At 39.0% G+C, this 27,618-nt stretch overlaps 2 protein-coding genes across 7 annotated transcripts in view; one reads left to right on the forward strand and one right to left on the reverse strand.

The window, feature by feature from the left end:
- ZFAND3 (zinc finger AN1-type containing 3) overlaps nt 1-27,618 on the reverse strand; it is a 327,274-nt gene that overhangs the window by 73,014 nt on the left and 226,642 nt on the right. For all 6 annotated transcript variants that reach the window (XM_055571518.1, XM_055571516.1, XM_055571521.1 and 3 more), the window contains exon 3: nt 3,147-3,329. In XM_055571518.1, the coding sequence (XP_055427493.1) occupies nt 3,147-3,329 (183 nt within the window). The remainder of the gene's footprint in view (nt 1-3,146; nt 3,330-27,618) is intronic.
- Nucleotides 5,143-5,743, forward strand: LOC129645943 (cytochrome c oxidase subunit 7C, mitochondrial-like). The gene has a single exon (XM_055571523.1). It carries the CDS (start codon nt 5,240-5,242, stop codon nt 5,429-5,431), a length of 192 nt encoding a protein of 63 aa, XP_055427498.1. The 5' UTR covers nt 5,143-5,239; the 3' UTR covers nt 5,432-5,743.

Genomic DNA, 27,618 nt, shown 5'->3' on the forward strand with positions numbered 1-27,618 from the left:
CCAAGATTTATAATAATGAGCCCAACAAGAACTGGGAAATGAGATTAGCTTCTGAGAGTTTCACTTAAACAGTTAAAGCAGTGATGTCTCCAGAAAGAGAATGGATCTGAAACTCGTTTTGGGTTGGCCAAAAGGTTCATTCATGTTTTTCCATAACATCTGACAAAAAAAACCTAAACTAACTTTTTGGCCAACCTGACAGAGCCACACATCCTTCATCAGACTTAAAGTATTTATGTATATCAAAAGAAAAAAATGTGGCAGTCTACAGAAAACTAGAATGGCAAGTTATAGAAACACAGTAAGTGCTATGTCCCAGGGGCTCACAAGCTCAGGGCAGGTCCAAGCCCAGGGACAGGAGGGGGAAAAGGGTATGAAGATGGAATCTTGTGCTGAACACAAGACCTTCCCTGTATGTCCTTAGAGTCATCTGACAATTAGGCTCACTCAATTAAAATTTCACTTCATCTAAGCCCACTTGCTCTGAGTCCATACTTTGCTATTTGTTATGTAAATCCTTTTTATGGATCTGCTTCCCAAACAGATCTGACTCCAGAGAAAATGTTTTAGTCATATAGTCACATGGATATAGTGTTTTTATTTCCAATCCCTGTTACAAGGATTTTTCATGATGAATTAATTAAGTAACTTTTGGTTACCCTGTTAAGTTTCCACATAACCTTAATTACAGAGAAAAGAGCTGATCTTACCAACATGATGTTGTTTGATCACTAAGTCATGTCTGACTCTTTGCGACTTCATGGACTGCAGCACGCCAGGCTTGCCAACATGAATATTTCTATTCTCTACGGCAGTTACATTTCATATTATGAATAAACTGATTAAAAGCATGAGTTCTGAAGACAAATGCCTAACTTTGGATCCTGTTCTGGTTTCTACTACTTTGTTTTGTGTGTGTGCTTAGTCACTCAATCATGCCCAACTCTTTGGGACCCTCTGGACTGTTGCCCTTCAGGCTCCTCTGTCCATAGAACTTTTCAGACAAGAGTACTGGAGTGGGTCGCCATTCCCTCCTCCAGGGGTCTTCCCAACTCAAGGATCAAACCCATGTCTCCTGTGTCTCCTGCACTGCAGGCAGATTCCTTACCTGCTGAGACACTGGGACTCATGAGCAAATTACTTGATAATTTTGTGCTTGTTTCCTTATCTATAGAATGGGGATAGTGAGTATTCACACCTCAATGAGCTGTCATGAGGAATAAAAGAGAAAATACACGAAACATATAGAACAAAGTCTTGCACATAAAAAGTGCTCAATTAAAAAAAGCTGTTGTTATCTCAGAGCAGCTCTCAGGCTGCTCAAGTTGTTTTGATCCTGGCCTGATCCTGATGTGTGGATCCAATCAAATGCTGTTCCATAAAATGAGATCCTGATCAGCTCCAACCTTGCCTTAGTCAAGGAGTCCTTAACCTAAAGGTCAGAGTGAGCTTTAGAAAAATTTTTATTCAAAACTGAGTATAAATGGATGGTGTGTATTTTTCTGAGACAAGGGGTCACAGCTTCTCAATAACCCCAAACAGATTTTTAAATATAAAACAAAGCCTACTGTCTCAATATCATCACTACCACTTTCATCTATTCTTCTCTTTTTATATAATTTCTCACCTTCTCCTAGGCCTCTTTCAACAGTTTACAACAATTTAAAAATTCTCTCTATGCAATATTATCTAGTATAATCCTTCCCTTTTTCAATCCTGCCAGGTTACTTCTCAGAATAACTATGGTAATATTACTTCCTTTGCTCAAAAACATGACTACTGTCTCAACATCCAAGCATCTTCACGGAGCACTCAAGCCGCTATGGCATGGCTATACTCTGTCCAGCCTTGTCTTCCATAAGTGGCCCTAAAGGAGTGAGTCACTTGACACTGCACACTCCATGCAACTTTCCTCCATGTGTCTGTCTTCAAACCAGTAAACCAGTAAATCAACACCCTCCTTCAACAGTCCGTGTCTTTAACACATGGAAAAGGACCATTAAAATGGGTGCACACAACTGTGTACCGGGGTTTCTCAACTTCGGCATTACTAAAGTGTCAGGCTGCATAATTCCTTGCTGTGGAGGGCACAGTGTCAGAGGTTTACAGCACTGGGGGGAGGGGGAGGAGCAAAATCACTCCTAGCTGAGAACTGCTAATTTATTATAAGAAATATATTTAATTTCCTCTGATAAACAGTAAGTCCTTTGAGGACAGGGACTATGGCCTTTTTAACTTTTATATTCTCAATTTTACCTAGTATGACGGTTTATGATAGGTTTAGATAAATATTTGTTCTCTGCTGAAGTTAGAAGACAGAATATTCTAACCTACCATATTCCAAGGATTTCTAGATATTCTGAAAATTTGAAACACCAAATTTCAACCTGTTATTTACAGCTTTTAAAAGGTAAAAATGGCTGTCATTAACATCACTATAATTTTCAACAAAATCTGTCAATTACAGTTGTGCTCTAAAGGAAATGGCTATAGCACTATAAAGCTTAAGTGGACAATGGACTTCCACATCATATATGTGATAATAGTATTCTATCACTAAGGACTTATAGAAGAGTAACAGAAATTACTTCCTCCTCCCTTCAAATATCCTATGTATACAGGATATAGTGTTATCTCAGTTAACTGCCTAGAAACATTCAAAGCCTATTTAATGAGAAAGGCAAGGCTTCAATGGAAGGTTGCTAAATCAGGGTAAGTTCCCTAGACCAGTGGTTCCTCAATTCTTGCTGCATATTAAGAAGTCTCTGAAGAATTAAAAAGAACATATCACTGAGCCTCCCTCAAGACCAATTAAATTAGATTCAGGAAATGGTATTGAAGATTAAAATTGTTTTAAAAATCCCCAGTGGATTCTGATTTACAACCAAGGCTGAGAACTGCCCTAGACTGGTTCAAAATCTCATGTACCCTGACAGTTAACATAAAAGGCACTCTTTTTAGAAAAGTTTAAGCTCAATGGAAGGCTGAAACTTACTCTCTACCTTGCTGACTTGGGCCTGTACATTAACACTTAATCTTGAATTAAAAGAGCTGCTAGCCTTTTCCTGGGAGAGGCATTACAAAGAAACTCATGATATGATTCTTAGGCTGCCTTCTCTACCACTTCACAGGATCTGGGCACTTACACTCCTCTTTACTTGGTGAAGTTACATTCAGTTCTGTCGGAAGCGGCTGCTGGCTAGGACTAAGAGCTGGCGTGGTTATCGAGGTATTGTTGTTGTCACTGGTGGTCTCTTCAGAAAACAAATCTGATTGGCTGTTACTTGTACTCGGAGTGGAATCATCGTCTGGTTGTTTCTTTTGAAAATCTGAAGAGAAAGAGTGAAAAGAACAAGTTTAAATAAGAAGTTCACAATTATCCTGGATATTAGAAAATAATGAAAGTGTAAAAATTAAAACTAATTTGAGTGATTAAAAAAATGTAACTAAAATACCGATCAAAACCTTAGAAAATTGGTGGAGAGTCAATGAGTTAAAGATTCCCATGGTCTTTGTATTATTCAGGTAAGTGGTGGACATACTGATTTTAATGTAAGACTCAGAAAAGCCAAATGCATGTTAAAATTTTAGGGGTAAACAAGGATAAAAGGAATAAACAAAAACTGTTCATACCAATACTGGACAGATTAGAAGGTGAAAAACAGCCGAGGAAAAAAGCAGGGTAAACAAAAAACATAATAATGTGGTAGGAGTAAGTTCAGATATACCACTAGTGGTAATAAATGTAAACAGGCTAAACTTAGTAGTTAAAATACAGAAAATTAAAACTAAATAAACAAAATCCTGTTTGGAAAATTATGGCGTTTCCAAGAGACATACTAAAAATATTAACAAGAGAGAAAAATTTTAAAGTATATAAACAAAACACCAGTAAATACAACTGATTAAAAAGCTAATCATAGCTATAAGCACTGAACGGAAATGTAAACTTTGAAGAAAAAGCATTATGAGAGGTAAAGAAGATCATTATGCAACAGCAAAAAACAAAATTACCAGAAATATAAAACAACTCTTATTTAATCTATATGCACCTAAAAACAAGGCCTCAAAATATGTAAAGCAAAAATAATTAGAAATCATTGGAATCTATGGGATTCGATGATTAGAATTTATGGGAAACCAACAATTAGATGATGAATTATTTTCAAACACATGTGGAATATTTATAAAAACTGCCTAAAACCTGGATAAATTCTGACCACACATTATGTTATAAAGCAAATGTCTCAACAGATAACAAAGAATTAGTAAGAAATAGGCATTATTAATTGACCAGAGAGCAATTAAGTTAAAAACTGGTAATAAAAATCTTATATATCTGCAAGTTTTTAAAATGCATTTTAAACTCAAGGGTCAAATGAGAAATTAGAAAATATGTATAATTAAATGATAATATAATTACTACTTAGCAGTATCCAGTGAAGACAAAGATGCACATACATTATCTATACCCTGTCATTCTATTAGTAGGTATATACCTCAGAGAAAATCAGCACACAAGTACAAGGATGCTGAGTATATACTGTTTGTAATACTAACAAGTCAGAAGCAACCTAAATGTCCATAAATCATAATATATTTAAATAGTGGAATAATGTACACAGTGAAAATCAATGACTATTGCCACAACACATTAACATAAATAAACCTCAAAATTATGTTGAACAAAAAAGAAAGTCACTAAAATAATACAGAAAGATTGTACCACATAAACATTAAAAACATGCAAAACAAATCATATATTCTTTCAGAATATGTATCTCTAAGTCACTAAAAAATTAACACACTTCAGGACAGCGGTTACCTCTGAGATTGGCAGTGAGCAGTGGGATGTGAAGTGACAGCTATGCAGAAATATTCAAAATTATAGGTAATGTCCACTGGCAGAGAATAGATTAAAATGGTATACTCATTCATTTAATGAAATAATGTATGGCAGTTAAAATATTAATAAATGAATAGAGCTGTAAGTACAACAGAAAATCTCAAAAACAATGTTGAGAGAGAAAAGCAAGCTACAGAAAGATATATATGTCTAACGTGCTATGTGTGTTTTGCTCAGTCATTTACTCCGTGGAAGGAAACTTATGACCAACCTAGACAGCACATTAAAAAGTAGAGAGAGGAGCAAGGTCGTGAGGCAAGGAGCGGTAGTTTTGCAGCCGCCATTTCTTCCGCCTCCAGTCTCTGGATCTTTTGTAGAGCGTCCAACAGCGCTATGTTGGGACAGAGCATCCGGAGGTTCACAACCTCAGTGGTTCGTCGGACCCACTATGAGGAGGGTCCAGGGAAGAATATACCATTTTCAGTGGAAAACAAGTGGAGATTACTAGCTATGATGACTTTGTTCTTTGGGTCTGGATTTGCTGCACCTTTCTTTATCGTCAGACACCAACTGCTTAAAAAGTAATCCATGAAACAGATAGGAAGAGGAGCATATTAAGAGGTGCAGTCTCTTAAAAGGATCAATCCCTTGAACTCAGCATCCTAGATGTTTGTAAATAAACTTATAGCATAAATCCTTAATGCCTCTTCTCTGAAATATGGAACATGATAATTGAACATGTGCTTACATTTTGTTTGGGTAATATTGCATTATTAGTTTCTTAATATGTATTTGATTTAGCTTGTTTCTTGGTCTTAAAATCTGATTTTTTTTCTTTTTTGATTCATGGGTCAAGAATTTGTTGGCAATTCATTATAAAAGAGAAGTGCAGACTTATCCTGTGATTTTTATTTTAAAGGGAGGAAAAAAAATGTCTTTTTAGTCTTTATTTTTTTTTTTACTTTGAAGGAGTAAATTCATTTTTCTCCATGAGTGATAATTAGTTAAACATTAGGAAAATCAGTAGTGTATGGAGATTTTAAGTTCAAGAGCTTCATTTTCTTCCTCTGTACCATAACACTGAAATTTTTGCCTTCATAGATGTGCTACTGACCAATATTAATCTTGTTTAGATTAAAGGAATATTTGAAATGTAATAGCATGTGAGATAATATAGGAAATACTCCCCTTTTCTGATGCTTTGACTAGGAGAAATGAGTTGTGAGATGGCTCTGATTAGTAATTGTATCAGTGATAAGTCATGGTATTCTGTGCTTGGGGAGATATTCTGTATAACATTAAGGATTTCTACCTTTGGGAACCACAGAAGCAAGAATAAGAGTTTAGGGTTCACAAAATGATTTTTTTGTTTGAATCATTGCTGAATTACAAATTTAGCCGTTTGGTTTTCTTGGTGGAAAGGGTACTAGAGCCTCCTTCCTATTTTGAGATTCATTGAGCTATATTAAACATTTTACGTCCTGGCAAGTCCTAGGACCTGCTTCCCCCCCTTCCTTCCCAATTTACAATTTGTATCAAGAGCCAAAAGTAATGTATTTTATTTTACAGCAGGGTCAAGGTAGAAAATGTCATTTATTAGATTTGTCTTTTTGAATTAAGTATTTGAGTGGTATACATGAATGAGAGAAAAATCTCCTTTAACTCTCCTGAAATAGGAGTCCAGTTTACCCATTCCCTGTAAAAGAACTTCAGTGGGCTGGCTCTTAGTGATAGAGACCAGACAACTTTTTAGTTTTTGTACTTACGTTCTCCAGAGAAACAACTAACAGCCTGTGTCTATAGAGAGATTTATTTTAAGAAATTGGTTCTTGGAATTGTGAGTTTGTCAGGTCAACAGTCTGCTGGGATAAACTGAAAGTGGGAGACACAAGGAAGAGTTGATGTTCCAATTGCAAACCATCTGCTAGCAGAATTTCCTCAGAAGTCCATCTTTTTTTATTAATTCCTTCAACTAATTGGATGTGGCCTGCTCATGTAGAGAGTAAGTTTTACTGAAACTAATGGTAATCTCAGGAATTCCCAGTCTAGTGATTATGACTTGGCATTTTTCACTGCCCCAGTCAAATCACTCCCTGGTCAGGGAACTAAGATTCTGCAAGCTGTGCAGTGTAAGCTGAAGGGGAAAAAAAGGAAATCTTCATCCCCAAAAATACCTTCACAGAAATATCCAGAATAATGTTTAGACAGGTATCAAGACACCATTCCTCAGTCAATTGGATGTAAAATTAACCATTGCAATTTCACAGAAGTGTGTGATTTCATTCAGTTTAACTTTTTTAATGTTGGCTTGGATTTTTAAAACCACCACAGAATTTTTTTTCCCCAATTTTGTGTATTTTCCTCCACTGATTTTTCAAAATTCAAGGTGATATTTAAAACCACAAGATTCCCATAAAAATCCAGATTCTCTTATAAAAATTTGAGCTAAATGGGCCCATACATACTTAGTTGAACTGCTAGGCCAAGTATACCTTATGCAGAGGCTTCCTTAACCAGAATACCTGGGTAGGGAGGGATTTTGGTTGGGGACTACAATCCATGAATCATTTTTGAAGGGAGCTAGTATTACTGGTTACATAGTAAAGTTTTAGCTATCCTGGTGAAAAATCAAAACCTATGTTTTGCTGTAGAAGCAGTACAAATGGACTAAGGATTAAAATATGATTCAAAGCCAGGCTTGACCATATTTCAGTTCAATTAGAAAGCATCTTCCTCGGCTCCCTTGTATATCAAAAGTAACTATTTTAGGGTAGTTGTAAAGATTAAAATAGTGCTTAACTCCTAAATGAGTAGATGGAGGAAAGTCTAGTTACAGTTATAACCAGCTGTCCAGCAAATTTGTGTGTGTTCGGCTGTGTCCCACTCTTTGTGGGCCCCATGGTCTGTAGCTAGGCTTCTCTGCCCATGGAGTTTTCCGGGCGGGGGTGCTGGGGTGGGCTATCATTTCCTCCTCCACATCTTCCCAACCCAGGGATCGAACCCTCTCTTCTGAGTTGCCAGGTGCATTCTTTACCACTATTGCCACCTATGAAGTCCAACAATACTTCAATCCTAATGATGTCCCAAAATGCCTGGAGTCATGGTGGATACAAGTGTGATAATAAGGTGTCACCATCAGAAAAATTGGCTTCCTTGATAGCTCTGTTGGTTAAGAATCCACCTGCAATGCGGGAGACCCTGATTCGATTACTGGGTCAGGAAGACCTGCTGGAGAAGGGACAGGCTACCCACTCCAGTGTTTTTGGGCTTCCCTTGTGGCTCAGCTGGTAGAGAATCTGCCTGCAATGCAGGAGACCTGGGTTCGGTCCCTGGTTTGGGAGGATCCCCTGGAGGGGGGAGGGGCTGCCCACTCCAGTGTTCTGCCTTGGAGAATTACATGGACCGTGTAGTCTATGGGGTCGCAAGGAGTCAGACACAACCGAGCAATTTTCCCTTTCATCAGTAAAATTACAGCTCCTTAGCGTAGTGTTCAGTCATTTTTCTGGTTTCAGTCACGCTGGGTGATGATTCCCTTTTCTTCCAAACAATACACTTAGGTTTCCAATACCCTATACACAGCTTTGTAATTGCCTTGGCAAATACTGTAATCACTGATTCTTGTCTCCTGGTTTCTTGGTGACTCAGATGATAAAGAATATGCTTGCAATGCAGGAGACCCAGGTTCGGTCCCTGGGTCAGGAGGATTCCCTGGAAAAGGGGAGTGGCAGCCCACTCCGGTGTTCTGGCCTGGAGAATCCCGTGGACGCAGGGGCCTGGTGGGTTGCAGTCTGTGGGGTCGCAAAGAGTTGAACACAACCAAGTGACTTAACACTTTCATTTTCACTTTTCTATCTTCCATCATTGTGTGCTCGGTCGTGTCCAACTCTGCGGCCCCGTGGACTGTGGCCCACCGGGCTCCTCTGTCCGTGGAGTTTTCCAGGCTAGAGTGCTGGAGTGGATGCCATTTCCTACTCAGGGGGATCTTCCTGACCCAAGGATTGAACCCACACCTCCTGCATTGGCAGGTGCCACCTAGGAAACCCTATCTCCCATACCAACTTGTAAATTTCGGAGACCACGGAAGCTTTTATTTATTCATTTGTCCTACATATATAATTTTATGTGATCAGTAAACATTTATTGAGTAGATTATTGAATTGAAACCAAATTTACCTTAAAACAAAACCCAGGCTTTCTAGTCTGTACACTGTGTTTTCTTCTGAAGAAAAATGAATTTTTCCCAGGTAACTTTATTGAGTTCTCCAATACAGTTGTTGCAGACTCAATGAGTTTAAGTGTTTCTGCTAAAATATAACTCAACTATGTCACTGACCACACTGTTTAGTCCATCTGATGTTCTTTGTAGGTACCCTTACTTGATTTACATTCTGGCAGTAGCTGTTAGTCCTGTTTGAGACCAACATTTTGAGAAGCATTGGCTTAAAGGATTAGGGCTGAATACTGCCCTTTGTTAAGTACATAGAATGAGCAAGAAACTTTCTCATTGCTTTCAGTGCCTGGAGTTTGAAGATTGTTACTGCAGCAAAGCTTGGCCTACCCTCTCTGAAATATTGAATACCTCATAAGATCTTGAAAAGGATTACTTCTCTATATCTCTGAATCTTTAATTGTAAAATTCTTTGTCAACTCAATCTTATAAGGACTCTTCCAACTGGAAATGAGTTGCATCTATAAATACAAAGATGGGTACCATATGAAAGCATGACTTGATAGTAAGGAGAGATCTCTTCCCAGCCCTTGGCATGTGTGGACAAGGGTCAGAATGGAGGTAAATAGCTTTCGGCTTTCAAAGTGCTTTTTAGAAAGATGGTAACAATAACCCTGTGTACAAGACAGCAAAAGAGACACTGATGTATAGAACAGTCTTATGGACTCTGTTGGAGAGGGAGAGGGTGGGAAGAGTTGGGAGAATGGCATTGAAACGTGTAATATCATGTATGAAACGAGTTGCCAGTCCAGGTTCGATGCACGATACTGGATGCTTGGGGCTGGTGCACTGGGACGACCTAGAGGGATGGTGTGGGGAGGGAGAAGGGAGGAGGGTTCAGGATGGGGAGCAAATGTATACCTGTGGCGGACTCGTTTTGATGTTTGGCAAAACTAATACAGTGTTTGAGGTTTAAAAATAAAATTAAAAATAAATAAATAAATAAAAAGTAGAGACATTACTTTGCCAACAAAGGTCCATCTCGTCAAGGCTACGGTTTTTCCAGTACTCATGTATGGATGTGAGAGTTGAACTATAAGGAAAGCTGAGTGCCGAAGAATTGATGCTTTTGAACTGTGGTGTTGGAGAGACTCTTGAGAGTCCCTTGGACTGTAAGGAGATCCAGCAGTCCATTCTAAAGGAGATCAGTCCTGGGTGTTCTTTGGAAGGGCTGATGCTAAAGCTGAAACTCCAATACTTTGGCCACCTGATGTGAAGAGTTGACTCATTGGAAAAGACCTTGATGCTGGGAAAGATTGAGGGCAGGAGGAGAAGGGGATGGACAACAGAGGATGAGATGGTTGGATGGCGTCACCGACTCAATGCACGTGAATTCCAATTAACTCCAGGAGTGGTGATGAGCAGGGAGACCTGGCGTGCTGCAGTCCATGCAGTCGCCAAGAGCTGGACACAGCTAAGCGACTGCACTGAATGCTCAGTCGAGTCCAACTCTGTGGCTCCACAGACTGCAACCTACCAGGCTGCTCTGTCTATGGAAGTCTCCAGACAGGAATACCGGAGTAGGTTGCCATTTCCACCTCCAGGGGATCTTCCCAACTCAGGGATTGAAACTTGCACTGTGTTTTCCCAAAGCTTTTCTAATTTTCTGTTGTCACTGAAGTCTTTCCAGGGCATCTGAAAGCTTAGATCTGAACTGAACAAGGATCTTCAATTGTATCTGTAATTTTTTTTTATATCTTAAAGCCAGTGGTATATATGTGACTGCTTAAAGTATTACGTTTAGTCTCTGTATGCTTCCTTATTAAAAACTCTTATGCTAGACTATGAAGGGGGCTTCCCTGGTGGCTCCGACGGTCTACAGATAATACTTTTCTGTATCAATTCAGAGAAGGAACACAAGATCCTGTACACTCCACATCACCTTATCTTTTGAACCAGAGAAGCTGTTGTTATGCTCAATAATCTCATCAGCGTCACTATCCTGACATATTCTGAGCATAAGAACTGCTAGCATTTATGTTGCATTTACCATGTACCAGGCACTGAACTAAATGTTTTATCTATTTAACTCATTTACTTTAATCCTCCAAACAACCCTACCAAGGGAGGTATAAATTACCACCACTTCGTTGATGAAGAAACTGAGGTTTGGAAATTTTAGGTTAATTTGTTCCAATAGCTAGTAAGCAGTAGAATCAGGATTTAAACACAGGTTTATCTGACAAGAAAATTCATGGTCTTCAGTCTTAACCACAGGATGAAAAGACCTCCATGTCAAACCCCCACCCATTTATAGGACCAAAGGTGAATGCAATGGATTTAGCCAAAGAATCACTAATCTGCTGTGCCCATCAGTGATTTAAAGCCTCTACTACTTCTGTGTATTTATTTCTCCTAGCCACTTTCTTACTCTTCAGTGTTTTGACATTTTAAAATGGCTTATTATCCCAATGTTAGTTGTACAGCACTTTTAGAGAAAAGGGTACTACATAAGTGGAATAAAAATATTGCAGATAATGCTTTTTTTATATCATGTCATCTCATTAGCTCTATGTCAATAATCATTGTGTCCCTCCTATAGCCACTTCTTTAGCATTTAATTGGAAATAAGACCCTAGAAAAACTGAAATTGAGTCATCATTGTACCTTTTAACAGAATCCCCAATGCCTCAAGACAGACACACACATAGAATCACTCACTGAGGCACGATAACTCTTTGAGGTTAAATCACATTGGTGTCCGAAGACAATTAGCAGGTCCCACCTACACAATCTCCAGCCCATGTTTACCGTTTCTTGATGTCGAGGTGCTCCTCTTTAAATAAGTTTTCTTTTGTGAATCTGCAGCTGACATAATGTACCTCCTTTTAACCCATCTTCTCACTGATGTCTTTTATGTACCACCACAGGACGATGGTGTGAAAAAAATCACAGGGCTAACAGTATTCTTCACAAACCAAATTGGCTGCAAACAAGAGGACTAGTAGAAGCTTTATACACTCTCCATTTCAATTCAATAAAGAAATCAGAAATAACAGAATTTTACAACCAGAATTAACTTTAAAGATCCAGCTCGATCCTCTAACTTTACAGATAAAGAAAGTAAGAGCCAAGAAAGTTAATGCAACTCACCAGATGAAATTCACAGTTAATTATAAGAGTTTTCTAACTCCCAGGCAAAAGTTAGCAGCTTATATGATACAAAAGCTTTAAAGTCAGATCTGGAATCAAATTCGGACTTTGCATATGACTAAAAGCAAACTGTTTATTCTTTGGGGGTCTTGTCTGTAAAACGAAGGGAATGAGTTATTTCTACCTCTCAGGATAGTGTGGATTAAACAAGATAATGTACATAAGGTATTTGCACATGTTCAGTTCAGCTCAGTGGCTCAGTCATGTCCGACTCTTTGCAACCCCATGGACTGCAGCATGCCTGGCCTCCCTGTCCATCACCAACTCCTAGAGTTTACCCAAACTCATGTCTATCGAGTCAGTGATGCCAGCCAACCATCTCATCCTCTGTTGTCCCCTTCTCCTCCTGCCTTCAATCTTTCCCAGCATCATGATCTTTTCAAATGAGTCAGCTCTGTGCATCAGATGGCCAAAGTATTGGAGTGTCAGCTTCAGCATCAGTCCTTCCAATGAATATTCAGGAATGATCTCCTTTAGGATGGACTGGTTGGATATCCTTGCAGTCCAAGGGACTCTCAAGAGTCTTCTCAACACCACAGTTCAAAAGCACAAATTCTTTGGTGCTCAGCTTTCTTCACAGTCCAACTCTCACATCCATACATGACCCCTGGAAAAACCATAGCTTGACGAAATGGACCTTTGTCAGCAAAGTACTGTCTCTGCTTTTTAATATGCTATCTAGGTTGGTCATAACTTTCCTTCCAAGGAGTAAGTGTTTTTTAATTCCATGGCTGCAGTCACCATCTGCAGTGATTTTGGAGCCCAAAAAAAATAAAGTTTGCCACTATTTCCACTGTATCCCCGTATATGTGCCATGAAGTGATGGGACAAGATGCCATGATATTAGTTTCCTGAATGTTGAGCTTTAAGCCAACTTTTTCACTCTCTTCTTTTACTTTCATCAAGAGGCTCTTTAGTTCTTCTTCACTGTCTGCCATAAGGGCAGTGTCATCTGCATATATGAGGTTATTGATATTTCTTCCAGCAATCTTGATTCCAGCTTGTGCTTCATCCAGCCCAGAGTTTCTCATGATGTACTCTGCACAGAAGTTAAATAAGCAGGGTGACAATATACAGCCTTGACGTACTCCTTTTCCTATTTGGAACCAGTCTGTTGTTCCATGTCCAGTTCTAACTGCTGCTTCCTGACCTGCATACAGATTTCTCCAGAGGCAGGTCAGGTGGTCTGGTATTCCCATCTCTTTCAGAATTTTCCACAGTTTATTAAGACCCACACAGTCAAAGGCTTTGGCATAGTCAATAAAGCAGAAATAGATGTTCTGGAACTCTCTTGCTTTTTTGATGATCCAGCGGATGTTGGCAATTTAATCTCTGGTTCCTCTGCCTTTTCTAAAGCCAGCTTGAACATCTGGAAGTTCACAGTTCACATATTACTGAAGCCTGGCTTGGAGAATTTTGAGCATTACTTTGCTAGCGTGTGAGATGAGTGCAATTGTGAGGTAGTTTGGGCATTCTTTGGCAATGTCTTTCTTTGGGATTGGAATGAAAACTGACCTTTTCCAGTCCTGTGGCCACTGCAGAGTTTTCCCAATTTGCTGACATATTGAGTGCAGCACTTTCACAGCATCATCTTTGAGTATCTGAAATAGTGTAACTGGAATTCCATCACCTCTGCTAGCTTTGTCCATAGTGATGCTTCCTATGGTCCACTTGACTTCACATTCCAGTATGTCTGGCTCTAGGTGAGAGATCTGCACATGGGCACTCAACAAATGACAGTCATTAAAAAGAAAAGAAAATGATAGTCTTTAAATAAAGAACTATATCTTCCTTTTAGCCCTGATGTTTGCATTATAGTTCTTAACCTCTTGTTCCTTTCTTTCTGTATCATTCAGCATCCAATTTATGACTAGAAACAGAAGTTAAAAAAAAAAACAAAAAACAAAAAAAAAACCTCCAGAAGTCTATTCCAAGGACAGAGGGAGCAGATATATATTCCATGTAAATAGTAAACAACAAAATAGGCAGACACTGCCTCCTGTTACTCTACTCCAGAAAGCAGTGCAAGAGAGGTCAGAAATAGTCACTCCATTTGATCCAGAAACAGAAAAGACTTGTTACTTGTTGGTTTACAGTTCTCATATAAATGGGAAAACTAGAGCTCTCCAAGCTTATCCATCTTTTTGAGGGGGAAAAAAAAAGGAATAATTATCTATTTTTGTAAATTGGTATAGTTTATCCTATATACAAATGTATAAATTTGGCCTTGAATAAAGTTTCTCCAAAATAAACTGTTTGGAAAACCTAAGTTAAAACTTTTGAACTTTAAAGGGATTGCTGATGAAAAGGGAACAGAAGCCAAGATCTTGGTAGCTTATCTTATTATCAACTAAGGGGAAAAATAATTTCTCAACAAACGTACTCTTAGAACCTGAGGTATCCAGAAATGGGATGGTTCCACAAGCTAAAAAAACTGACCTAATGCTACCAGCTGAGCCAAAATGACCAGTGAAGAAGTCCCTGGGGCTGGTTACAAACATACTCACTAGACATATTTTTTTCCATGATTTTTCTCACAGGTCAATCTTCTTACTGCAAAGTGCACCTCAAAAGACTGGGAGCATCAAGAAAGCACACTGTCCTTCCTGCTGGCAAGCTCATTCACCTGGGCCGTCTCACTGGGACTATACCTTATCTAGTCATTACTCAAAACCTATATATATATATATGTATGTATATGTATATATGTGTGTGTGTGTATAATTTATCTCTTAGATGAAACTACACAGATTTGGCAAGATGATTAGCTCACTTAAACTTCCACCCTGCTTCCAGATTATGATCATACCTATGTCTTTTTGAATGATTTGCCATTCTCTTCTCCAGAGGACCTCTGTGACTCAGGGACTGTACCCAGGTCTCCTGCATTGCAAGCAGATTCTTTACCATCTGAGCTACCAGGGAAGCCCTTTTTCAAGGCAGAGAATACATACAAGTGATTTGGAAAGGATTTTGCCAAACTTTTTCTTTAAAAATTAATTATTTTTTAAAAAACATTCCTTGGTAACCTACTTTTTCCTCTTCATAATATACCCTGATTAGTTTTCCTTTGTCACTTATAGATCTCTGTGATCACTGATAGGCACAAGGAATGCCCATTTATCATACAGAAACCAGTTCAGTTCAGTTACTCAGTCATGTCCTATTCTTTGCGACCCCATGGACTGCAGCACACGAGGCCTCCCTGTCCATCACCAACTCCCCGAGTTTACTCAAACTCATGACCATCAAGTCAGTGATGCCATCCAACCACCTCATCCTCTGTTGTCCCCTTCTCCTCCCACCTTCAATCTTTCCCAGCATCAATCTTTCCCAGCATCAGGGTCTTTTCAAATGAGCCAGTTCTTCGCATCAGGTGGCCAAGGTATTGGAGTTTCAGCTTCAGCATCAGCCCTTCTAATGAATATTCAGGACTGATTTCCTTTAGGACAGACTGGTTGGACCTCCTTGAAGTCCAAGGGACTCTCAAGAGTCTTCTCCAACACCACAGTTCAAAAGCATCAATTCTTTGGCACTCAGCTTTCTTTATAGTCCAACTCTCACATCCATACACGACTACTGGAAAAGGCTATGACTACCATAGCTTTGACGAGATGGACCTTCTTCAACAAAGTAATGTCATTTTAGTGTTATACATTTGAAATCACCAATTTTTCACATTATAAGCAAGATTTCATCAAACTTCCTCAGGTTATATTGCTAGAAACACATCAACGAGGTAAAAGAGGATGCATATTTTTAAAGCATTTGGCACACGCTGTCAGATTTTCTTGGCACGATTCCCTGTGATTCCCCATAGCACAAGACTTACTATGGTGTGTAAGAATCATCTGTTCACTTGTCAGTCTCCCACATTACCCAGGCCCAGGACAAAAACAGTGCTTCATAAATGTTAACTGGATGAGTAAGTGGCCAAATGTTTTTCAGCAGAAAGCCTATCACTGAATTACATTTCAAATTATTTTATCAATTGTTATTTTAAACCCTTCAAAAACTATTCTGTGTGCCTCTAAGGGCAGTCCTAAGCATCATCTGGTTTAGCAATTCTAAAAGATGAAGTGCTTTGAATTTCTATTTTCATAATCAATAAGGAGAGGTGAGAAATTCAACTGCATTTGTTCTAACTCATTCATTAAATCTATCTGGCCACTAATAATGCTTCTATAGGATTATTAGAGACCACTAAATCTGGATATGGCTTAAACTGGAGGTGAAAGAGGAACTAAGAATTAAGTGCCTACTGTGAATAAGACACTCTGCCAGAGATCTTACGTTCATTTTCTCATTTAAGTCTCAAAAGCAACTGGGTGGTAGATGTCATCTCCACATTTCAGCAGAGGATGAGGAGCATGGCAAGTTTGGGCAAACTTCTCCCTCCTAAATATGCTGGAGCTAGGGTGTGAGACCCAATTTCGGGTAACTCTGGCACGGAAATTGCCACTACAGAATGCATCATCAAAGCAACTTTGTCCCAGCCTGTAGGGTGACTTTTCCAGTCTCCACTTTTCATTCCCAGGCTCCAACCCCCCATATGACTCTATATCACAGATGACAACTCCATGTTGCCACTGGGAGCTTTAATTTGGTATTTCACACCATAAAATGCTTCATGTTTCAAGTACCCAATTAAAGCAAAATTGAAATGTTGAAAATAAAAATTCAGTTCTGATATTTCCAAAGTCTGATTCATGCAAGGCATTGTATAATGTAAAAAGCCTCCTCTAATGAAACAGGGTCCTTTCTCCTCTTTTCTTCATCCCTTCTCCTAGTTGATCTCCACAGCAGGCTACAGCTTCCTCCCATAAACACATTTCTAGGTTTTTAAAGCTTCACATTCCCACCCCAACCACAAACCTTAGATATCAAATTTTACAAAGCTACAAAGCCATTAGCAGTAGCCAACCAATTCACAAGTCTGCATTCCATTCCAGCCTTCTAATTAAAATATTAAACTCTAGTATTTAAATGTTAATCTGGGTTAACAGCCTCAGCAAAAAACAAACCGGTTTAATCAAGAATGACCAAGAAGCAAAGGACAAACTAACTCCCATTAAAATCTTAAAATGCAGTCACCTTCAGTTCAGTTCAGTTCAGTTCAGTCACTCAGTCGTGTCCAACTCTTTGCAACCCGAAGAATCACAGCATGCCAGGCCTCCCTGTCCATCACCAACTCCCGGAGTTCACTCAAACTCACGTCCATCGAGTCAGTGATCCCATCCAGCCATCTCATCCTCTGTCGTCCCCTTCTCCTCCTGCCCCCAATCCCTCCCAGCATCAGAGTCTTTTCCAATGAGTCAACTCTTCACGTGAGGTGGCCAGAGTACTGGAGTTTCAGCTTTAGCATCATTCCTTCCAAAGAACACCCAGGACTGATCTCCTTTAGAATGGACTGGTTGGATCTCCTTGCAGTCCAAGGGGCTCTGAAGAGTCTTCTCCAATACCAGTTCAAAAGCATCGATTCTTCGGCACTCAGCTTTCTTCACAGTCCAACTCTCACATCCATACATGACCATTGGAAAAACCATAGCCTTGACTAGACAGACCTTTGTTGGCAAAGTAATGTCTCTGCTTTTGAATATGCTATCTAGGTTGGTCATAACTTTCCTTTTGATCCTAGCTTCTAGGGAAAACTATAATCTGCTCAATGTGGATGGCAACCCACTCCAGTATTCTTGCCTGGAGAATCACAGGGATGGTGGAGCCTGGTGGGCTGCCATCTGTGGGGTCGTACAGAGTCGGACACGACTGATGCGACTTAGCAGCAATGTGGCTTGGTTCACTGTAACTTTCTTTCATGAACCCTCTCCTAGCTTCTTTCTTTCAAAACCAAACCAAAACCTGTAGCCTACCAGATTCTCTCTCACGATGATTCCTTCTCTTTAAAATCTGTATGTCTTCACTGACTGATACTGTTTTGATACTGCCTGATACTTTCAGTCAAGTTTTGAAAACATACAGAATTATTTATATAGATGTATATATGTACACACCGTATACTCTCTTGTTGAAGATAAATGACTATTGTCCTGTGTTCCCTATTTATGTCCACAAATCTGTCCACTTTGAGGTATTACCTCAGAAATTAAAATGGACCTTGTCTTCTGTCCTTTTTCCCTTCTCAGGGGATATGACCAACATTCTCCTAGAGGCTGAAGTCAGAAGCCTGGGAATTATCTCAGACTCCATGTGCTCCCTCTCTTAATTCTACATCTCAAAAATCACCACATCTACTCTTTACTACTCCTAAGATTTCTAGAAGCCACCCACTTCTCCATTACCACTCTAGCCTGAGTCGTCATCATCTGTCAGATTCCTTCACTAGCGTCTTGTTTTCTTTACATCCTATCCTCTCTTGTCCCACACTCTAATCCATTCTATACAAAGCAATCAGAGCGATATTAAAAAAGTCATTTTCCTCCCTAAACCCTTGACTGACCTTCCACTGCCTTAATAATCAGCTCCACATTCCTAAGCTTGCCTTCCAAATTAGACATCTCTCCACGAACTGGCTTCTGGCTATCTCTTCAGTCCCATCTTAAGCCACTGCTCCTCTCTCCCCTCCCCTGGCTTCAGCCATTCTGGACAGCTTGGGCTTTTTTAACTTTTCATTTTCTCAACCTGGAGTCCTTTGATCAAGGCATGTGAGAGACTCTTTTTCTTTATCTTGCTATTCACACCTTGGTATCTCCTACTAATTTTGAACCTTAACATAAGCACTCTTTCCTCAGGGGAGCCCTTAAATTACCCATAGAAGACACTGAATAAATATTTTTTGGACGAATGAATGAATGTCTTATTCACTGTGTATGCCAGTTCCTAGCAAAATGCTCACCACATAATATAGATTTGTTGAATTTAACTTATTTAGTACTGGTGATAACAAACTAAGTTTAAAAACATTTGTTCTCTTCGACATTAACAGACTTCAAATTGCTATAAAATTTATTTCTAGGAAACAAGAATGTGTCTACAAACAGCAGAAATATTAAGCATCCCTGTCAATGAGCAGATGTGTGTATTTTACAAACTATCCCTGCACATATATAATATTTCCTCCTTACTACTCACTACAGGTAACTGGTTCTGATAGAATTCAAAAAGGTCTGCTTACCAAAAAGCTGCAAGCTTTTATTTCAAAATACTAGAAACAGCACTCAACTCGCTCCCAAAAGTATGTCTTCCAATGCTTCTTGCAAAAGTAGCCAATAGATACTACACAACGGCATCAAACTTATGAGCAAAACTCTTGTCAGTAATTAAGCTTATTTTATAATCTGGTTTATCACTCAAATTATCCAGTCTCTAGATTCTTCACACCTATAGCGCCTACTGCTCAAGTGTGAACTAGCACACACACACAAAAAAAAGTTATTTAGAAGAAGGCTTGTTTCTTATACAGCACTTATTCTGCAGACTATACAGTTATCCCAGCAATAGTATCTCATATTCATTTACAGGGCATAAATTAACATGTTAACACTATGGCAGATATCTAACAATCCATTAGTACTACATAACACAGTGCACAAGAGACACATTTACCTCATTTTGGTCTATCAAAGTGTCAATTTTTTTAAAAAAAGCTGAAAGCACAAGAAGTTTTCTGAATATTGTGACATTAATCTGGTTTCAACAAAATGAACATTTGATGATGTGTGTGCTTATACATAACATCCTATACAGCTCAACCATCAAAATAAACAACAGAGTAGGCATAGTGTGCAAATATTAGGCAAAGTTGACAAAATAAAACATGCAAATTAGAACCAAAACAATGAAACAAAAAACCCTGACCTGTTTACAGCTGATCCTTCGTACCATCTAAGGACCCCCCCCTCAATCAGTAGTCCTCCTGTCATTCACGAATCACTCTGATGGCACAGGTGTGACATGAACATTGCTAGAGAGGCTGGAGCCTGGAAGATTCCCCCTCTCCCCACCCCCGCCTCCCCCCAGTTCAGATTCAAGGTTTCAAATGCCCCAGAAAGACTTTAATGACAACAGAACAGAAAATTAGAAAAGCTTTGGGAATACACAAGCAAAAGAAAATCCTCCTTTTTTAGATCCTTGATTGTTTTTACAATTATATTCATAGTCTTCATGCTACCAGCCCTTCATTTTACCATGTAGAAGTGATAGGAGAAAAAGACAAAGTCCCTCCTGCTGGGCACCCCCTTTTGGGAAAGTGGAAGGAGAGCAGTGTTTGTGCTCCTACCCACTGTTCCCCTCTCAACTGTCTCTGCTCCCTTCCAGGTGTGACGGCAGCTCGTGCCGCTAATCATATTTTTCACTCAGTTTTCAGTCTTCCCATCTCACAACAGGGTCACATACTACCAAGCTTCAGTCCTATCACCAAGCTGAGTACTTCAAAGTTTCAGGAAATTCAATTCAGGGTGGTAGTGTTAACTCTTGAGATACACTCTCCCTCAAGATAAAACTTGTAAATGTTCAGCACAAATTATTATTTTTCAAACAATGTAAAATGGTGTATTTTGAGAATGGCAGTCTTTCTCAAAAAGTAACAGACCACACGTTGGTTCAAAGTGCTAAGAGAAATTTTTTTAAAGGATGAAGTGATAGGTTTGCTAACATTTTCTTATTACACCTATTAAAGCATACTAGGGGATTCTCAGTGAAGACTATGATTTTCACTAGATCCAAAGACCAGGGCTAACTAATGTTTATCCAACGAACTCAAGGTAGCAAAAGAATATAATGTCTGTATGATTCATAATCCCCAAAAGGCATCTGTCTAATCGTAGAAAGAGTATGAGTTCATAACTATGGATAGTTATGAAAAAGTTGCAGCATGAAAGAAGGCAAACTAGTTCTTCACATAAGGGTATCAAGTAATGACCTAAGAGATTTTTTCACTCATGAGAAGAGCTGGTGCAGATACCTACAGACCTCCATCACAGTGTGAGGTCTAGGAATGCAGAATCAGCCTGAGTTCACATCCTGGCCCAACCCCTTAACTGCTGTGTGACCTTGGGCAAGCTATTCAAAGTCTCCTGCTTCAGTTTTCCCCTTCTCTAAAATGGGAATAATCATCATTATCTACTTCATAAGGTTATTAGGTGGATTATGTTAGATAATTAAACATTAAAAGTTTTAGAACAATGCCCAGCTAGTAAATCTCAAATTAACTATGGACTTTTTATTACCTTCTGACTTCTTGCACACAATTTAAAAATTTGCTAGTCTGAGACTGAAAAATAATTTCTCTGGAGTCAAGGAATGACCAGAAGGGAATTATTCACCTACTTTGTCTTCATAACAATGTACATGAGATAAGTCAATCTGGGGTTATAAACTCAAGTTTACGGAGGCCAGGCAGATAAGTGTACAAAGTCAGCTGGCTAAAAATAGTAGCGAGTGATGGCTATTGTTGCTAACTGGCAACTGTAAGCCTCACCTAAAGGTACCTGATTCCAAACTTAAAAACAAAAATAAAAACCTCTGAAAACAACAAATCTGTGACCTGCAAGCCTGTAGTTTATAAGACTCTTTGCTGCTACTGCTGCTAAGTCGCTTCAGTCATGTCTGACTCTGTGCGACCCCACAGACGGAGGCCCACTAGGCTCCCCCGTCCCTGGAATTCTCCAGGCAAGAACACTGGAGTGGGTTGCCATTTCCTTCTCCAATGCATGAAAGCAAAAAGTGAAAGGGAAGTCGCTCAGTCGTGTCCAACTCTTGGCAACCCCATGGACTGCAGCCTACCAGGCTCCTCCGTCCATGGGATTTTCCAATCAAGAGTACTGGAGTGGGGTGCCATTGCCTTCTGCGATAAGACTCTTTATTTAAATAGAAACAGAGTATTTGTGACATAGAAGGTTTGTACACTGCATTATTAATTCCACATACTGGTAAAGAAAGGATTCATCAGATATACATGGTTAGATATACAGAGCAAACAGGAAAATACAGAGATAAAATATATACAGAGAGAATCAGATCTGTGTTTAAATCCTGGCTAAGCTAATCAGAAGCTGTATCACCTCAACAAAGTTATTGACCCTATTCATGATCTCATCTGCAAAAACATCTATCCAAAAAGATCTATCCTCTAAGACTGTTGTGAGAATGGGAGATAATGTGCGTGTCCCTCATGAAACAGAGGCACCGAATAAATTTCTGAAGGAGTAACAAATGAGTGTCATGTGGTCTGGAATAGATTCTTATCCTACGGTTCCTTGTATCAGTTTGGCCTAATGCAGCATGCGCTAGATGTCTTAATGTGCATCAGACATGTTAAAAGATATCTCATGGTCAAGTGTGATGATTTGGACAGGGAAATATAATCCTCTTACCAGAAGGGCCAGGAAATACCTGGGAACAGTAATACAACCTAGGGTTCATAACATAGGTGCACAGAAAATTTTGCATATAACTGTAGGTTAACCTTGCAAAATTATATGGGCCTGTGTATACACAGAGGCCTGGTTTTTCTCTTCAGAAAATGGAACATAAATACTATAATTCTGAAAGATATTACAGATGGAAAGGGTCTAAAAGAAGTCAGATTGAGTTTGAAACAAGACCTGTCTCAAATATATGGCCATTACTAGTGATTTTATAACACTAGATCAATACAATAGATCAATACAATAGACCTAATTCCGACTTTCCAAGTTGCTGATTACTGGACAGTGTGGGCTGAAGAAACAGTCTTAAGTTTCTACCAGGCTCTATTAAATTATATTATTGCCTTATGAAAAATCTGAATATTGCAGTAAACCTATATATGATGATACCAGTTTATTGAAAATAAAGCCTTACTTGAGAAAACTGTTTTTTCCAAACAACTGAAAACCCTGTTTTTATAAAATACAAGATTGTTGTTGTTTAGTGGCTAAGCCGTGTCTGACTCGTTTGCAACCCCGTGGACTGTAGTCCACCGGGCTCCTCTGCCCATGGGATTTGGGGCAATACTGGAGTGGGTTGCCATTTCCTTCTCCAGGGGATCTGCCTGATCCAGAGATCAAACTTGCGGTTCCTGCTTTGGCAGGCAGATTCTTTATCACTGAGCCACCAGGGAAGCCCAAAATACAAGATGCTCTGACACCAATTCAAAATTTAATTTGTTTTAAATTAATGAGGCCATGCTATGTTTACTTTATTTTGTTTCTCTTTTAATGACTGCAACTCAGGTTTGCTCCTGAGTCTCAGACAGATGAAGGCTACTAAGTTAATGTACTGAAATATTTATAGGTCCTTATCTAATGGGAAAAATAAGTTATTACAAAATTCTTAAGAACCAACTGCCTTATACTAACCAAATAATCCAATACGATTTTGTCTAAATTTCATTTAAGACAGGTGAAATTTGATATAACTCATTTTAAAATACTTTTTCCATTTGGGAATATGCTGTTATTTCACTTGCAAGTATGGGTAAATGCATTTTGAATGGGATAAGGAAGAGGAAGTTACTAATATCCATTTTAAAATTATCTTTGAAACATTTAATGATGTGATATAGGCAAATTCTTCAGGTTTTAAGGTCATATTAATACTAAACAAATTAAGTGACAATGTTATGTGTAGACACAGCTCTGAGTGCCCCTACTTTTATTCTAGGTAGCCCAATAAGTGGTTATGTAATTCAAATCCTTTATAACTTCTCATTTAGGTTAATTAAATTTGGGCTTAGATCTTACATTAAAGAGAATTTTCTTACTGTTAATTCTAATCAGTAAGAAAAGAACATGAGATACATTTCAACTGTCACCACTAGGACTCAGCCTTCATAGATAATGTCCTTGGCTTCTAACAGGAATGCTATAAAAAAGAACCATGTAAAACACACTTTTTAAAAACAAATTGAAGTATAGTTGATTTACAATATTGTGTTAGTTTCAGGTATACAGCCAAGTGATTCAGTATTTTTGAAGATAATATTCCATTATAGGTTATTACAAGAACATGGGTATAACTCCCTATACTATACAGTATACTCGTATTGCTTATCTATTCCATAATAGTAGTTTGTTAATCCTATATTCCTGATTCGTTCCTCCCCACTTCCCTCTTCCCTTTGGTAACCACAAGTTTGTTTTTGTATCTGTGAGTCTGAAACACACTGCTCTTTGAAGGGCTATAACTGAGACCATGGTTCACTACTCATCTCACTATCCACTTCAGAGTTCACAGGATGCTGACCTGTATGCATTTCTGTTTTTGCTCTGACTCCTAGGAAGCTCAGATCTCAATCTGCACTGTCTTGAATGTACATACAAGACATTTATGGCATGAATTTCTGTGTTCAAATTCATCTTACTAATAAATCTGAATTTTCCCTTTGTCTTGTTTTCTTCTTTTAAAAAGAAAAAGTATATTGTACTCTGTATGTTATTTTTTAACTAAACTACCATTTGTTTAGAAAATAGTGACAATTAAATACCATAATCTCATTTTACATGGGGATTTCATAAAAATAAATACTTGTAAATACTAAATATTTAAGCCTGTATCTATGCTGAAATGAAGGCTACTAATAAAACCAAAAGGTACAAAATTATAGTAAGTCCCCTATGTACAAACCTTCAAGTTACAAACTTAAGATGTGAATGTGCATCTGGTTCCAGCAAGGAACCAGAACCTGTGCCATCAGCGTCAGGCATGAGTGACATTGCAGCTTGCCCTCCATCTCCTATGGCTGACAATCCTTCAGCTCTACCATCTCCCACCACCTCTCCTTCCTTCAGTCAGTAACTCTTCTTGCCTGTTCACTCAATGCCAGTCCCTGGAAGCCAGCTGTTGTACTATACTACTGTACTTTTCGAGGTACTGTACTGTGAAACTAAAAATGCTTCCTTTATTTTTTGTGTTTATTTCTTATGTATTATTTGTATGAAAAAGTATTATAAACCTATTACAGTATGGTACTATATAGCTGATTTTGTTAGTTGAGTACCTAGGCTAACTATGTTGGACATACAAGCAAATTGGACTAACTCACTCTTGGAACTGAACTTGTTTGTATGTAGGGGACTTACTTTACTAGAAAATGTATGAATATGTCAAATTAGGAATAAAATTATACATGAACTGCATCAGAACTTCTGTATGAGGCTGCTGCTGCTGCTGCTAAGTCGTGTCAGTCGTGGACTCTGTGCGACCCCATGGACTGCAGCCTACCAGGCTCCTCCGTCCACGGGATTTTCCAGGCAAGAGTACTGGAGTGGGTCACCAGTGCCTTCTCCCTGTATGAGGAGACCTTTTCAAACTGTTCATGGGGTTCTCAAGGCAAGAATACTGAAGTGGTTTGCCATTCCCTTCTCCAGTCGACCACGTTTTGTCAGAGCTCTGCATCATGACCTGTCCATCTCTGGTGGCCCTGCACGGCATGGTTCATAGTTTCATTGAGTTAGACAAGGCTGTGATCCACGTGATCAGTCTGGTTAGTTTTCTGTGATTGTGATTTTCACTCTGTCTGCCCTCTGATGGATAAGGATAAGAGGCTTGTGGGAGCTCCCTGGTGGAAGGGACCTGCTGTGGGGAATTTGGGTCTTGCTCTGATGTGCAGGGCCATGCTCAGTAAATCTTTAATCCAATTTTCTGTTGGTGGGCAGGGCTGTGTTCCCCGCCTTTGGTTTGGCCTAAGGACAAACTATGGTAGGGGTAATGGTGATGAATAGCAAACTCCTTCAAAACAGTGTTGTATTCAGTGCCCCTTACTCCATAGCAACTGACAAAGGTCCATCTAGTCAAAGCTATGGTTTTTCCAGTAGTCATGTATGGATGTGAGACCTGGACCATAAAGAAAGCTGTTCAGTCCAGTTGCTTAGTCATGAGGCCGTCCATCACAAAGAAAGCTGAGCGCTGAAGAATTGTTATGTTTTTGAACTACAGTGTTTGAGAAGACTCTTGAGAGTCCCTTGGACTGCAAAGAAATCAAACCAGTCAATCCTAAAGAAAATCAGTCCTGACTATTCATTGGAAGGACTGAAGCTGAAACTCCAATACTTTGGCCACCTGATGCAAAGAACTGACTCAACTAGAAAAGACCCTGATGCTGGGAAAGACTGAAGGTGGGAGAAGAGGACGACACAGAGGAAGAGATGGTTGGATGGCATCACCGACTTGATGGTCATGAGTTTAAGCAAGCTCTGGGAGGTGGTGATGGACAGGGAGGCCTGGCGTGCTGCAGTCCACGGGGTCGCAAAGAGTCAGACATGACTGAGGGACTGAACTGATGAGGAGACCACAGTTACGGCTGTTGGGTTTTGGTTTTGTTTTTTTCATTTTACCTTTCAGGGCCAAAAACACATGCAGAAAAAATATCAACTAAATATAACTGAACAAATTTTAAGGTAAGACGTGCCAAGTCTAAGTGATAGATTTAAAAATGTGAGGAGCTGAAAAGTAATGGACAAACAGAAATGAACAGAGGATGCTTAGGAGGCTAGGTATAACTTTGCCAAAGCAGTACAATTTTCCCTTGCAACTCACACTTCAACTCTCTCAGCACTACTCATGCAAACCTAAAAGAGATCTGCTCTATCACTTTTGCATCTTCACCTGTACTTTTTCAACAGCAAAAACATCTCACCAATACAACCAACCCCAAAGCTCCCATTTCATGAAAGTGATGTACCATTTCACTCGACTCTCGGTGTGAGTAACACTGCAGTGAAAACTCAGGGGAAAGGCCAGCATGTCAAGAAAGGCTACACCACATTCTGAGTTTCTCTTTTAATTTTGTGTTTATCAACCTGATTGATGTTAAGTTCCATTCATCTTTTTTCCTAAAAACTAAAACTGAGAATGACAAGGAAAATTACATTCTTTCCAGCCACGTTCTTGCTGAGATATTAGAGATGCTGGCATGCCCAGTCAGGAATGAATAGTGGCTCTACCAAGATAGCTAAAGGATGAGCTTTTGTTTCAGTTTTATTCATTTCAGATAGGGAAAACATTACATTACAACCTTACTTGCACAGATAACAATGCTTCCCCAGAAATCATTTAAAAAGAGCACTGACGAGCCTGTCAACCAAGTTAAAATCCAGCAATACTTTTTAAAAAAAATCAATCGTTTCCATTAACCATTTCATCATAGCCAGTAATAAATAAGCCATAAGTAATATTTAATGTACTGCTATGGATAGATGGAAGGGAAGGAAGAAGGAAAGGGATGCAGGTTTAAAAGAAGAAAATTAGCAAAATTGACTTATACTAGAAGTAACTGTAATTGTAGGGACATATTAAAGACTATGGACTAGATTCTTATTGGACTGGTTTTTGCTGAATTGGCTACAAGTATCTATATAAGAGAAGTGGTTCTTTGTGACTACTCTAGTGACAGGCCTTGTCACAAAAATCTGTATTATTTACCTTGTCATTTTCAAGTAATTTCAAAGAATAT

The sequence above is a fragment of the Bubalus kerabau genome, chromosome 3 (genome assembly GCF_029407905.1).
Source record: "Bubalus kerabau isolate K-KA32 ecotype Philippines breed swamp buffalo chromosome 3, PCC_UOA_SB_1v2, whole genome shotgun sequence".
NCBI classification, from domain to species: domain Eukaryota; kingdom Metazoa; phylum Chordata; class Mammalia; order Artiodactyla; family Bovidae; genus Bubalus; species Bubalus kerabau.